The sequence below is a fragment of the Gambusia affinis genome, linkage group LG12, assembly GCF_019740435.1.
Source record: "Gambusia affinis linkage group LG12, SWU_Gaff_1.0, whole genome shotgun sequence".
In the NCBI taxonomy this organism is placed as follows: Eukaryota; Metazoa; Chordata; class Actinopteri; order Cyprinodontiformes; family Poeciliidae; genus Gambusia; species Gambusia affinis.
In genome coordinates, this window is record NC_057879.1 from 19,881,983 (window position 1) to 19,895,002 (window position 13,020).

At 36.9% G+C, this 13,020-nt stretch overlaps 1 protein-coding gene across 1 annotated transcript; it reads right to left on the minus strand.

Annotated features, from left to right (window-relative positions):
• Positions 1-7,237: 7,237 nt before the first annotated feature.
• Positions 7,238-13,020, minus strand: rx2 (retinal homeobox gene 2). The gene is made up of 4 exons (XM_044134230.1): positions 12,817-13,020; positions 11,962-12,426; positions 9,140-9,396; positions 7,238-8,211 (listed from the first exon to the last, which is right to left on the minus strand). The coding sequence occupies exons 2-4, from the start codon at positions 12,251-12,253 to the stop codon at positions 7,774-7,776; spliced, it is 987 nt and encodes a 328-aa protein (XP_043990165.1). The 5' UTR covers positions 12,254-12,426; positions 12,817-13,020; the 3' UTR covers positions 7,238-7,773.

The following is a 13,020-nucleotide window of genomic DNA, read 5'->3' on the forward strand; positions in this document are numbered from 1 at the left end:
CAGCCAGCAGGTGGCGTGAGAGAGCTCCAAAGTAAACTGGAAGAACCGATTATGCCATAAAACTTCAGTTTTCTTCTCTTTCTTTAGTTTGTGGAGGGAGAAAGCTCCACTTTTCTGATGATTTGTTTTGGTGTTTTCATCATTAAAATCTGGTAACCTCAGGTTAAATTTTAGCTACAGCTTAGTAAATTTTAAGCTAATTTAACTGAGGAAGTAAATCTTTCAGTGAATGTATGCCGCTGCGATGCGCATCTCTGGAATCTACCTGGAATCTACCTGGAATCTTCCTGGAACCTGCCTGGAATCCCCCGGTGGCCTCTGTCAGTCCGCCGATGCTTTGGAGACAGCTTAGTAAGTTGTCTCCAAAGACAATTTACTAATTCATTTCTTTGTGGCTTGTTTGGCTTTTTGACGTAAAAAAACGTCATAACGACGTAATGTCATAACGTCGATGTGCGCGTGCACATCCCGTTTTCTACCCGTTTTCATTTTAAACGGGTAGGATATTGAGATGAAGAAAGTGATCTTCTTGAGGTATATAAATTGTTCCAATGCTAATCTAAGCTAAGCTTCCCCTTCAGTCCCGTCACTCAAATAATGTTATCCAATAAATTTAACATTAACACAACCCGCTATAGTTTTCTGTTTGTAAACATGACTGTAGGAGTTTTGGACGCGTAGCACTGACAGATAGACCGATCCATCCGTGCTACTGTGGGAAAATCTGACGAGGTAGCACAGATAGTCAGAACACCGTCATCCTGCATGTTTTAGTTCTCTCCCAGGTTTAACGCACCTGGATCCATTGATGGCTTGTTGGAAAGCCTAAAGAACACCGACATGCTGTAAAGGTTGTTACTACCACCAGGGAGAACTAAAACATGCAGGATGGGCCCCCCTGGAGTAAAGTCAAGTGCAGGGATATATTTATAGTTTTCTCCTCGTACCACAGCAATCACTTATTAATAATCGCAAAATGAACATTAAGCCTAAAACCGTACTGCTGCAACAGACTGAATGTTCTGCTCTGTGTGTTTGAAATATTTCAGTGTTTTTTTAGGGGCGTTGTTGTCAGTTGCTATGGCAACGAGTCTGCGCGTACCCTGGCCAATGCAGAGAGCGAGATAGACGTGGTTTTTGAGTTGTACTTCCACGGGTTTTCCTTTGCTGTGGAGCACAGCACGAAATTAATAATACCTACATTTCCAAGTTTCATACGGCGGCAGCGCGGCTATGGATGGCATGTAGTAGAACAATGTTTTTGCCAGGAGGCATCCTGACCAGATGCCCGAGCCACCTCAACTGGCCCCTCTCAACGTGAAGGAGCAGCAGCTCTACTCTGAGTCCCTCCTGGATGACTGAGCTTCTCACTCTATCTCTAAGGGAGAGCCCAGCCACCCTACGGAGAAAACCCATTTCGGCCGCTTGTATCCGTGATCTCGTTCTTTCGGTCATGAGCTTTGGGTCATGACCATAGATGAGGGTGGGAACGTAGATCGACCGGTAAATCGAGAGCTTCACTTTTTGGCTCAGCTCTCTCTTCATTACTTTCTCTTCATTCTTCAATACAATTTATACAGACAGAGACAGATATATATTTATCAACCTTCCAGACCTCTCAGGTATTCTGGTTCTGGTCTGCTCTGCATCCCCAGAACCAGAACCAAACGAGGAGAAGCGGCATTTAGCATCTATGCACCAAAAATCTGGAAAAAACTTCCAGAAAACTGTAAAACAGCTGAAACACTCACTTCCTTTAAATCTCAACTAAAAACCCCCTTGTTAAGAGTTGTATTTGAAACGTAATCAATTGCAAATTTATTGACGGAATCTGACTTGATATTGTTTTTATTGTTGATTCTATGTTGCATTGTATTTTTGTGTTTGATTTGATGTAAAGCACTTTGAAATTCCTTGCTGCTGAAATGTGCTATACAAATAAAGTTTGATTTGAAGTTTGATTTATTTATTAATTAATCAATCAATCAATCAATCAATCAATCAAACAATCAATCAATCAATCAATCAATCAATATATTTGATACAGAAACTTGATACAGAAGCATCAAGTGGTTTCTGCAGCATAGGCTGCAAGTCGTAATTTGCAGTATAGGCTGCTTAGTTACATCCTATGCCTATTTAAGTCCTTAAATAAGCATTTCTAAAGTAAACAATGAGTTGGGGGGCGTGGCCATAAGCAGCCTGTTTGGATTTAAAGTTACAAGCAAGCAAAGCTAACATTTTGTTCTAAAAGGAGCGTAAAATAGGCAGAAGTGTAATGAACATGTTTTCTAATAGATCAACTTTAAAATCAGAGTCCAAACAGCCAATATAAATGAGCTCTACATTTTCTGTTTAAAAAAATTCACAAATATTGAGTCAGAGTTATGCCAGAACCTTGTTGATTTTAACAAAAACCACGTTGCTAATTTGCAATTTGTTAAGAGATATTCCTTCAAATGTTAGAGGTTGTGTGTATTTATTTGAGCCAGTATAATTTTGACACTTTTTGGATTAGAAAATACCCTCAGTAAATTCATGCCTGCAAACTAATTAAAGTTTTTTGTTTTATAATGACGTCTTTTAATAAAAAACTGTTTATGTACTCTCTTCATGTCACTGTTTCCAATGGTAACTGAAAACTTATGTTCAAAATTAAGTTATCCAGAAACAAAGCTTGTTAAAATCAACATGTAAGTTTGACAAATACGAACTCTGGATTAAAACATTAGCAATTGGGTTTGGTGCCATGTGACTAAGTGGACAGCAAAAGAGGATGTTCTGCTTGAGTGGTGCGTCCATTTTCTAAAGGCGAACATTGCCGCAAAGACAAGCAACTGGCGCCAGCCATCAACCCCCCTCCCTCAGAGTGATCTGTAATTATGTCAAGAGGGGAAAATAGTGTCCCTTTGAAAAGTGTTCTTAATCAAACCCAATTAATTCCGCTCTTTTCCCTTATTATTTTCACCGTGGACCACGTCCCGCTAGCCAGCCTGTTAACTAGAGCCTGAGCCCAGCAAAGGTCATGCTTGGTCAACCAAGATAACATCATAATGCATGTAATTAATTACTAGCTGTAGTTTGTCATGAGCGTATTCTGGGTGCAGTTTGCATGATATTCTCTGATTTATCATCTCAAATTATTCTACAAAGGCTCTCAAAGCTAAATTTTATGGGTGCATAAGATGATAAAAATAATTCTGTGGCTGAGAGATGATGTTTGGGAATTAAAACTCTGATGGACATTCATTTTATTCAACCAGAAATTAAGATAAGTTAAGAGACAAAATCTCCTCTGGCATGGAGGTATTGTCAAGGTGAAAACAGAAAAATGAAATAAGGAAATACAAAATTAATCATGAACATGATACACACTTTATTAAAGTTAAATAAATAAATTAAATCTAAGTATCTTCCAGGGATCATTTATCTCTGTAAGTACAGAGAAAGGCAAATGTATTTATTCAGGGATAAAAAAGTGTTATTTTTTCTTTTTTTTCAGTTTCAAGTTTGGTAGTTTCAGCTGACTTCATGACTGTTCGTTGATATAAAATATTTCCAGCGCTGCTGTGTTATATAAAAATGGACCAAGGAGGTGGATGAAGAGTTGAAACTGAGTTTTGATTTTTGTGAATAATTCACCCTAACTTTAGAAAATTGTTCCAAAAGTTGAGGAGAAAAAACATACAGTCAATAGCAGGAAAGGTTAAAAACTTGTATATTTAGGTTAATTATACCGTTAACATGAGTACTTAGATTAATGTCAGTCTCTCTTTGAGCATAAAAATGTTTTTTTATGATAATTAGTGCACATGTCATCTGATAAAATTATCAAATTGTCTCTTACTCTAATTTTATCCAAGTAAATATTTATGACTTTATCTATTTTCTGTCCCCTTTAAGCACCAAATTTCCAAACATATTTCAAATCTGTGGATTCATTTAAGTATCTTAAACAGTTAAAATGTGGGAATAAGGAACTGAGTGTGAACAAATCTCTACAAAGTTTAAAGACTTTCCTCCCTCCTAACACAAAGAGGGACATTTGAGCCACACAGGCTACTGGAGGGCAATTAGGGCTTAGCCCTTGTGGCCTCTGCAGCCCGGCTGACTGGGCCCCCTGACACCCCCGGTTGGGCCTGATGGAGTGGAGCTTCATCTGCCTAACGGCCTGGCAAGGCTCCACAGGTCTGAACGGACACAACAGGCCCCCATCAGGCCGGCTCTCCCTGTCATAGCTTACGTTGGCCTATTGTCAACCCGTGCTTCAAGTCATTTCAGAGCCTCGCTAATGTACGTGTGGAGAGAAGACTAAGTGCTTCACATGCAGCCTCTAAATAGATTAATCGCTGTGCAAGTAGAAAGTGAAAGCCGCTCTAAACCCAGGAAGACACTGAGCAATTATGTAGAATTGTACAATTGATAATATGTGTGATGTTTATATTTTTTATGTGGTAGTTAATCTTAACTCATTGGCTTTTGATTCATCTGTATTCAGGATTAGTTGTGTTGATTCCACATTTTTACTTAAACGGATAATTAAACAAAATCCTACCAAGTATTTTTTGTCTACTTTCTTCTGAAAATATTGTATTGCACTTGAAATAAGTCAAACCTATTTAATCAGACTTACAAAATGAATCATTCCTCTAAAAGATTTAAATTTAAAGTTATCTTTGTTCAACCAAGACGTTTGGAAACGACAAAGACACCCAAAAGATTTCTATAAAAAGGCAGAAATGTTTTTATTTACATGTTGAAATCTATTTATATTCTTCTCAATAAATGCTATAATTGCTAACTGATGTTTTGCTTATTTCCACATTTTATTTTTACAGATGAGCTCACTCTAATCTTTAGTTTCTTCCACAGATTCCCTGTCAGATTTAAGTTGGGACTCTGAGACACTAAAAATATTAATCCTACTATTAATAAAAGGAAACAGAATTACTTTAAATATAAATCCACCAGGAGTGTGAATGTTTGTCTTACTTGTTTGTTGATTTTATTTTGTGGTTGATCTGAAACATTGGTTTTATAAAGATATTCAGGAAAACAAGCAAAAGAGTTTCTGTAATTATCTCATTTACTTTCATTTATAAGAAAGTTGGGTCCAACTTCTTAAAAATTCAGCTTCATGCTTTAACATGAGGGTTTGCACCATTAATTATACACAGCAGTACATCCCTGCAATGTCACCTGATTGTTTTGAAACTTAGCAGGAAGGATTTATTACCAATACAAGTAGCATATTTTCCCACCAATAACCACAATCATCATAACAATTAAACAAATTGTCAAGTTTGTTTGAAAAGGACGATTTAATCTGGTTTTAAACAGGGTTTTTCCAGGGTAACTTAGGCCATTCTGTCTGTGGCTGAGAATCCAGGGTTAATCGCTTTAAAAGCAGTAATTAGGTGTTAAGAGGTATGCTTGTCTGTTTAAATTAGCCTCCAAATCAGATTACGCTCTGTGACTTCCGTTAACCTCGCTCATCAGAACTCAATGCTCTTCACAGGCCATTTCAATTATTTAAATATAAATGCCAGGATTCCCTTTAAATCCATTCCTAAGTTAAAATTGAGCAAACATTTCTACTTTTTATAGCGACATGTACAAAAAGTATTTGCCCCCTCACTGATGTCTTACATTTTTGTTTCAGATCATCAAGCAAACATTAACATTGGGTAAAGACGACCATAATGAGTCATTTGTTAAAGAAAAAACTGTTCAAAACTACCAGCAGAGTTATGTTTCCATCTACACGTCAGCAAATTTATTTATTTATTTTTAAAATACCATCTTAAAAGAGCATAAAACCAAAGTAAAATTGAGGAAATTATGTCGGATTTTGTCGTTTCCATTAAGCTTTTGTAATGCATTACTTAAAGAAAATGGCTGTGATACGTATCAATCTAGAAACATTTACAAAGTCAGACTTTGGGACTCTGAGATTTATTATCCACAAATGAAGAAAGCATAGAACAGGGATGAATGGACCCCAAAACCAACCCGATAAATCACAAAACAACCCAGAAAACATCCAGAGCACTGTTGGCCTCATTTCCATCATTTGAGGTCATAGTTCAGATCATAAAAATATAAAAACACAACTATCTTTAGCTTTCAAGGCAAAATCACCTGCTAACCAAAGAAAATCATTTACAAATACTTTCTATGGAAGCTTTACAATATTTGCGCTAATATAAGATGTAAAATGTGACTTTTTATTAATCGCCTTGTTGATCACGGACTACAACTTGACATCAAGTAAAGCTGAGGCAGCAGTCACTTAAACCAAATGCTTTTGGCCAATGTTGAGAAAGAATTGCAGTAAAATAAATTTGAAAAAATGTCGGGATTTGTTGACTTTGTGTGAATTTTAATTGTAATTTGGATTTTAGGGAGCCACATAAAAACCTACGGCGGGCTTCAAGTTTGCCCCATTTGATCTAGATGATCCCCAAAATATGTGGGAAAATATTCTGTGGAGAGGAACTTTTTTGATCTGGTTACACCTGACATGAAACTAAAACTGCAAGATATTAAGACCTCTGAACATGTATGTGAATATGTTGCCCTTTCTGCATTCGCTCTACTGGCTCCTCATCACTGCAAGAACTAATTTCCCCACAACATGTCCCTGCGTCCAACACTCAAACTGACTCCATCTGAGCTGATAATAGCAATAAATAAATCACTTTTTTTATTGTCAAGGTGAAGTATGATGACCCAAGGCAGATCAGCAAGTTGACATCAGAATCAAAAAGAACTAGATGGAGGTTTTGGAGCAGTATTTAGAAAACCCAGACTTGAATCTAGTTGAGATGTTGTGGCATGGCACTCATACTTGAAAATGTTTCAATATATCTTCAATAAAACAATTTTGTAAAGAAGAGTAGTCAGAAATTCCTCCATAACCAGTTCTTGTTAGCAATATGCTGACAAGGGAGGCACAAATAGGGATTTGTCTACGAAGGAAATACTTTCTAAGATTAAAATAAAACTGCTACCTGGAAACAAATTGTGTATTTACTCTGGTTGTCTTTGATATTAAAATAAGTTTGATGATCTGAAACATGCAAATAAGCGCCAAAACAAAAGAAATCTGCAAGCTACAAACATTTTTTTGCAACATAATTTGTAAAAAAAAACTAGGTGTTTTTAATCCCGTAAAGCCCAGAGAAGCAAAAAAATATTACACCATTCAAAAACAGTGAAACTTTACAGCTGTACAAAACCTTCAAAGCAGACTTTATTGGCCGTTAGTCCTCAAGAAGACATTTTCATATCAGGGTTTCTTGCAAAGTCTTCACAGGCAGCTGTAGAAAGACCTATAAACGTATGTTTTGAACAAACACCAACATAAAATCAGAACATCACTTAGTTAAGACGTCAAACATGTATAAATTTGTTCAGACCTGTCCATAAAATCCATTAAAAAACTTAGCTACCTCTGACAAAATGGCTTTAAACTGCCTCTCTGTTCATATATCTGGATGCAAATACAGTCTAAAATAAAGACATGCACATTTATACCAGGACAAAAAATGTCTAATTTGAGAATCCACACCTAAACATTGGGAGGAGCAAAATCAAAGTTTTACCAATCAATCCAATTGGTCATATTCAAAGAAGACATTGAGAAGTTCATTTTTAAAGAGTTAGTTCTTTACATCTTTGGTTCCACACATCACCGTCAGTGGTTTATGAATCAAAAAGCAGTCTGTAAACATTCACAAGAGAGTGATCCATTCACATTAGGCAGCAAAATCACATGTGCTGCCAAGTTTTATCCATTGACTGAATGTGCTCTTTAGCCTTCATCCTGAGCGCGGCGATGCTGGTGCTCCTGTCGTCCTCTATCGGGTACTTATCGTTGAAGCTTGGTGGACACTGATAAGGAGGTGGGCCCATGGGCTGCATGCCTTGGACCATGCCAGGTGGGCTGTTGAGGAAGCTGTGGCTGGTATAGGTGGGCTGCAGGGCCTGAGGTGACCCCATGAACCCTGGGATGGTGTGCATGGGCGTGGCACTGGAAATAGGCGAGCTCAGCCAGGGGTCGAGTGGCATCGGGTTGGCCACTGGGCCGACGTTGGGAGGCATTGGCGGCCGATTGAAGGATAACATTGGAGAGTCGTGGAGCTTCATGGTGCTGGTGTCCATCTTTTCTTGCCGTCTCCATTTTGCCCTTCGGTTCTGGAACCACACCTGGACAGAGAGCCAGAGAGACTGAACATTGAGGCTTTCTTTGCACAGGCTGATATACGGATGCATTCACACCAGCCTGGTTAGTTTGCTTTAGCTGAACTCTAGTTTATATGTCTGGAAGGTCTGGTTTTTGTTTGGGGAGATGGGAGTGTGCAATCGAACTTTGATGCAGACCAAAAAAGCAAACTCTGGTCTGCCTAAAAACCTAGGGTTCATTTTGGTTGAAATGAATTATGATGCAATGTGAATGCCAAGCGGACCAGAGATCCCTCCAAAAGTGGACTAAAGCCCAGGGCATTCTGGGTAAATACAACCAAATCAAACGCATGTGTCTAGTGCTAGTGGGAGAAATGGCTTGTGGTCTTAGACAAAAGACAAAAGAAATCCTACAATCAGTAAAATTTGATACCACTCCATTTTTGTTTACATTTTATAAAAAATGTGCTGAGTGTCTTCTTCAGACATTTGTGTTGTTTTTCTCAGTGGTTCTTGGTTGAACTGCATTTTCAATGAGATTGGTTCGTTTTGACTCAGTGCAGTGTGAAAGCAAACCGCATCAACTAAAAATGTATCAAATGTTGCAATTTTGATGCCCAATTAAACCGAGTCAACAAGACTATAGATGTGAAAACACCTTTATAAACTGTGATCTTCAAGACACAACTTAACAACAGCGAGTAAAACAAAACAAAAGATAAAAACAGGCTCTTTGGTAGCTGAATTCAATGTTCTTCATAGACCTCTGAGAAACAAAGTGGTTTGGTTACAGTCACAGGAGATATTAGCCAAGATTACCATCAACTCTCAGCAAATGAGCATCATGCCAATCATGTCCAGTGTTCCTTCAATATATAAAGAATTATTCAGATTCCTAGCATCATCTAGGCTCTAACTAGGCATCCATTCAGTGATTTACTTCAGTCTTTACCTGAACGCGAACCTCAGGCAGATTGACTTTCATTGCCAATTCCTCCCGACTGTAGACGTCCGGATAGTGGGACTTTTCGAAGGCTCGCTCCAGCTCATGAAGCTGGTAAGTAGTGAAGGTGGTACGATTTCTTCTGTGCTTCTTTTTAGCATGCTCTTCCTCTTTAGTGCCATCTGGAGAGTCTTCAGCAACGTCCACCTCTTTGTGCAGGTTGCCTATTTCTTCATCACACTTATCGTTGGAGAAAAGGTCGGACTCTAACATGAAAAAGGGTTTAATCATTAATATTTAGTGTTTCAGAAAGACACAGTATATCAAATTTGATTTAATAATCATCCATTTTTAATTTTCCTGTAATCCATGATCACCATGTGGGCCTGGACCCAAATTAGTTTACTATAAAAAAGTTAACAAAAACCAACTGTATATTGAGCTATTGTCTCATAAAGTCTATGAGCCATCTACACATTTCTCATCCCACTTTGAACATTTTTGAGTCCAGTATGTATAATAAATGAGAGCCACAGGTGTGGCAAAGATATCAGGCAAAATGTTGTTTTCTGTTTGTTTTAGACAATAATTCAAGCTAGGATAGCATATTTATAGCATAGAAGTAGCTTAGTTCACAAATATTTGGTTTTATAGTCATAATTTGCTCTCATTTTCAACTAAGTTGCAGACATTTTTTAAGTGTAGAAAATTCACTTAAAAGATCAATTAAATTGGACCCTTTAGGAGGTCTGTGGATGATCAGTATCATCTTCACAAGTCCCGTTTGTCCGATTAAATTACTCATTTTAAATGATTAAATTACTCATTTTAAATGATTAAATTACTCATTTTAAATGATTAAATTACTAATTTCTACCCAGAAATGCAAAATTCTCTTCCTATTATTAGATTTATCTGCTCGCAGATATTCAATATGTGTCAAGCAATCATGAGTTTGATTGAATTAGAATCAAAGCTATGGATTTGTATTGTTCTGTGCTTTCAATCTTCTGTATTTAACAACGTTCACTTTAATTGGGCTTGATATTAATTAAACTGATTCGTGTTTAATTTGGATTTTAATTAAACCTGTACATTTGTAGTGGCAACTAACAAATTAATAAACATGATTACACCTATAAAACCTTAAAAAATAAAGTTTTGATTATGTTCCTGGTTGCCACATAAGTTTTTTGATGAGTCAGCATACCGGCAGATGAGTCCCTTTAAGGGTTTTTGAACTCGAGGTATTTGGTGAGTCCAGCTGACATCAAGTCTTTCACTTAATTCAGTAATCCCATAGTAACAGATGCTGCCTGTCAAACCTGCGAGCCTCTACTTCCTCTAATCTAACGAGGGAGTCTTCACTTCACTTCTGCACAAGCAATAAGGCAAACAGTCAGATTCAACAAAACAGATTCAGATGTTTACAATCAATTTCATGGACATATTTCTGTGTATTAAACAAGCATTTTGAGTGATAAATAATCACTTTTTTGTTTGAAATATGGATTCAGAGCACAAAACCAAAGCCCAGAGACCAGAAGTGACCTCTGAAAAAAGGGTTTAACAAAAACAATACAATTCTAGTTAAATAAAACTATACAATTTATTAAATTAAGGCAAACTGACAAATTAAAACAACATTAGGATCTATGTAACACTTAAGTGAAGTTGATTAGTAAACTAAAGCAACAGTTCTGCTAATTTATGTGGATAAGCATTGCTCTTAAAATTACTGACATTATTATTGTTAATATATTTATTCTATCTTCATTACTACTTAAACTTCTAATATGTGTTTCATTTATTTTAAATCCCTCCTGTCCCATCAGTTTGGTGGGTTTGGTTGCTGTGGAGTGTCAGCACAGATTTTCTCAAGGAAGAGAATAGAAAGTTTGCCTGCTGCTTAATAAATAAATAAATACAAAAAGAAATAAACATATAAATTAACTGTTAAAATCTAAATGTATTTTGTTTTTGCACATTTCCATTGATCTACATGTCAAGATGAGTGAAACCAAAACATGTCTAAGCATTTCTAACTATTATTCAGTATGGTTCCTGCACCCATTTATGTTTATCAAGTTAAAACATATAATGGGAAACAGACAAACCATTTCTGAGATTTCTGAGATCCCGTTTGGTTTGTTTTCCTCAAAAACTGGCAACATCGAGTCTTATTTCTGTTTCATGCCCTCTAGTGGAGGACCGAAGTACTACAGGAGGCATATATATTGCAGTTTAAACAATGCGATACTGTAACAATTAGAATATTTACACATTTTGTCAAAAATAAACATTTAAATCTTTAAAGTATTTTTTTTTTACTATTACTTCTCATATCAGGCTTAAAGACTTAAAGATATGCAACATTTATGACTAAACATTAAGATTGGATTGGTTTAAATTTGAGTTGTGTTTTTCTGTCGATCTGAAAATGATTTGGACCTTAAGAAATTAACTGTTATTTGGTGCTGCATTAAAAGGCAGAAAATAATCTAGCATTTGTGTAATTATAAAGAAATGTAAGGAGATATTTAAACTAAGTGAATTTAAAACCGTTTAAATTGTTATGATCTATGTTTCCTTTAATTGACTTTAAATTTTGGGTTTTTTGACATATAAATATGAGAGTCAGATCATGTTAGGAAGAGATGTACAACCATTTAAATAAACATCTGTAATCTATACAATTACTATTATGAATATATTTTGGAAGTAGGAAGAGTGAACAGTTTTTCCGATAGAAAGTTGGTATTTACTGTGTTTTAGGGGAAAGTGATCAGAGATTTTTGGGTCAGCAGCAGCGTCTTGCTGGACAGACTCACCATGGTAGGCAGCATGCTGGGAGCTGTCACCCAGTTCTGGTAGATGCCCGTAAGGGACCGTTTGGACCTGCTTTTCAGGATCCTGTGCGTTTGCTCTCGAGTCTTTCGGACTGTCCTCGCCTCCCACCGAATGGAGCAAAGTCTCCTGGTCTTTAGTGAATCCCAGAATGACATCGATGCTGTGGACCCGGCCTCCAGCACTCGACCCGGCGCCTTTCCCCATGTCATAGTTGTCCATTATTCCGTGTCCGCTATCGTCCACTATCCCAAGGGTATCCATTGACAAATGCATCCGAGCCTTTCGGATCTCCTTCAGTGTTCTTGGTTAAAAACAGTGGAAGACTTCTGGCTGTTGTTGAACGCTCTTGTTCTAGTTCATGTGCAAGAAAACAGACGACGCCAAGAGTAAGGTGCTCCAAAGATTACTTCAACGATGAAAGCAGCAGAACTAACTTTCATCTTGGTCTGCAGAAGGGAAAAGACTATTTTCAGTACCTCTTATAAACACTTTCATATATGATTTTTAGAAGAAGTTTAACAGTCACAGTTTATTTACTTAGTGACAAGTCACAACACTTGTAATTCCTTGCAAGATATTCTATCAGCAATTATTGGCTTGACTACAAACTGTTGAATTGTTCTTAAATTTAAAGTCAGCGTCCATATTTTAATGTCATTTCCAGTTTATTCCACACAGACATACTTCTGAATCAGTGACAGAAGAATAGTTTTCATCAATAAATAATGCAAATTAGCATGATTTTTTTTTATCACTTCCATCTTTTAAGAGTTAAAGCAAACCATCTATATAGTGAAGTTGTCAAAAAGCTTAAAGGAAGTACTAGATAATCTTACCTTTAGGTTTCACTTTACTTCCCACATAGTGTCCATGTTGTAGGCCATAAGTGCACCAACAATATCTTCTGTATGCACTTGTTACTCCCAGTTAAGTCCTTCAAATCCCCTGCAAACAATTGCGCGGAGGAACTAATGCTTGTGATCCATGCAGCAACAGCAACATGTAACGTCTTTCTCTCCTGACAAAACTCTCCTTAACCA

Bases quoted from the DNA above. Each gene is read 5' to 3' on its own strand.
- rx2 (XM_044134230.1), bottom strand. From the start codon at position 12,253: ATGCATTTGTCAATGGATACCCTTGGGATAGTGGACGATAGCGGACAC. The intron at 9,397-11,961 runs GTGAGTCTGTCC...TTTTCATGTTAG, and splicing joins CCAGCATGCTGCCTACCATG to AGTCCGACCTTTTCTCCAAC. The intron at 8,212-9,139 runs GTAAAGACTGAA...CTCTCTGTCCAG, and splicing joins TGCCTGAGGTTCGCGTTCAG to GTGTGGTTCCAGAACCGAAG.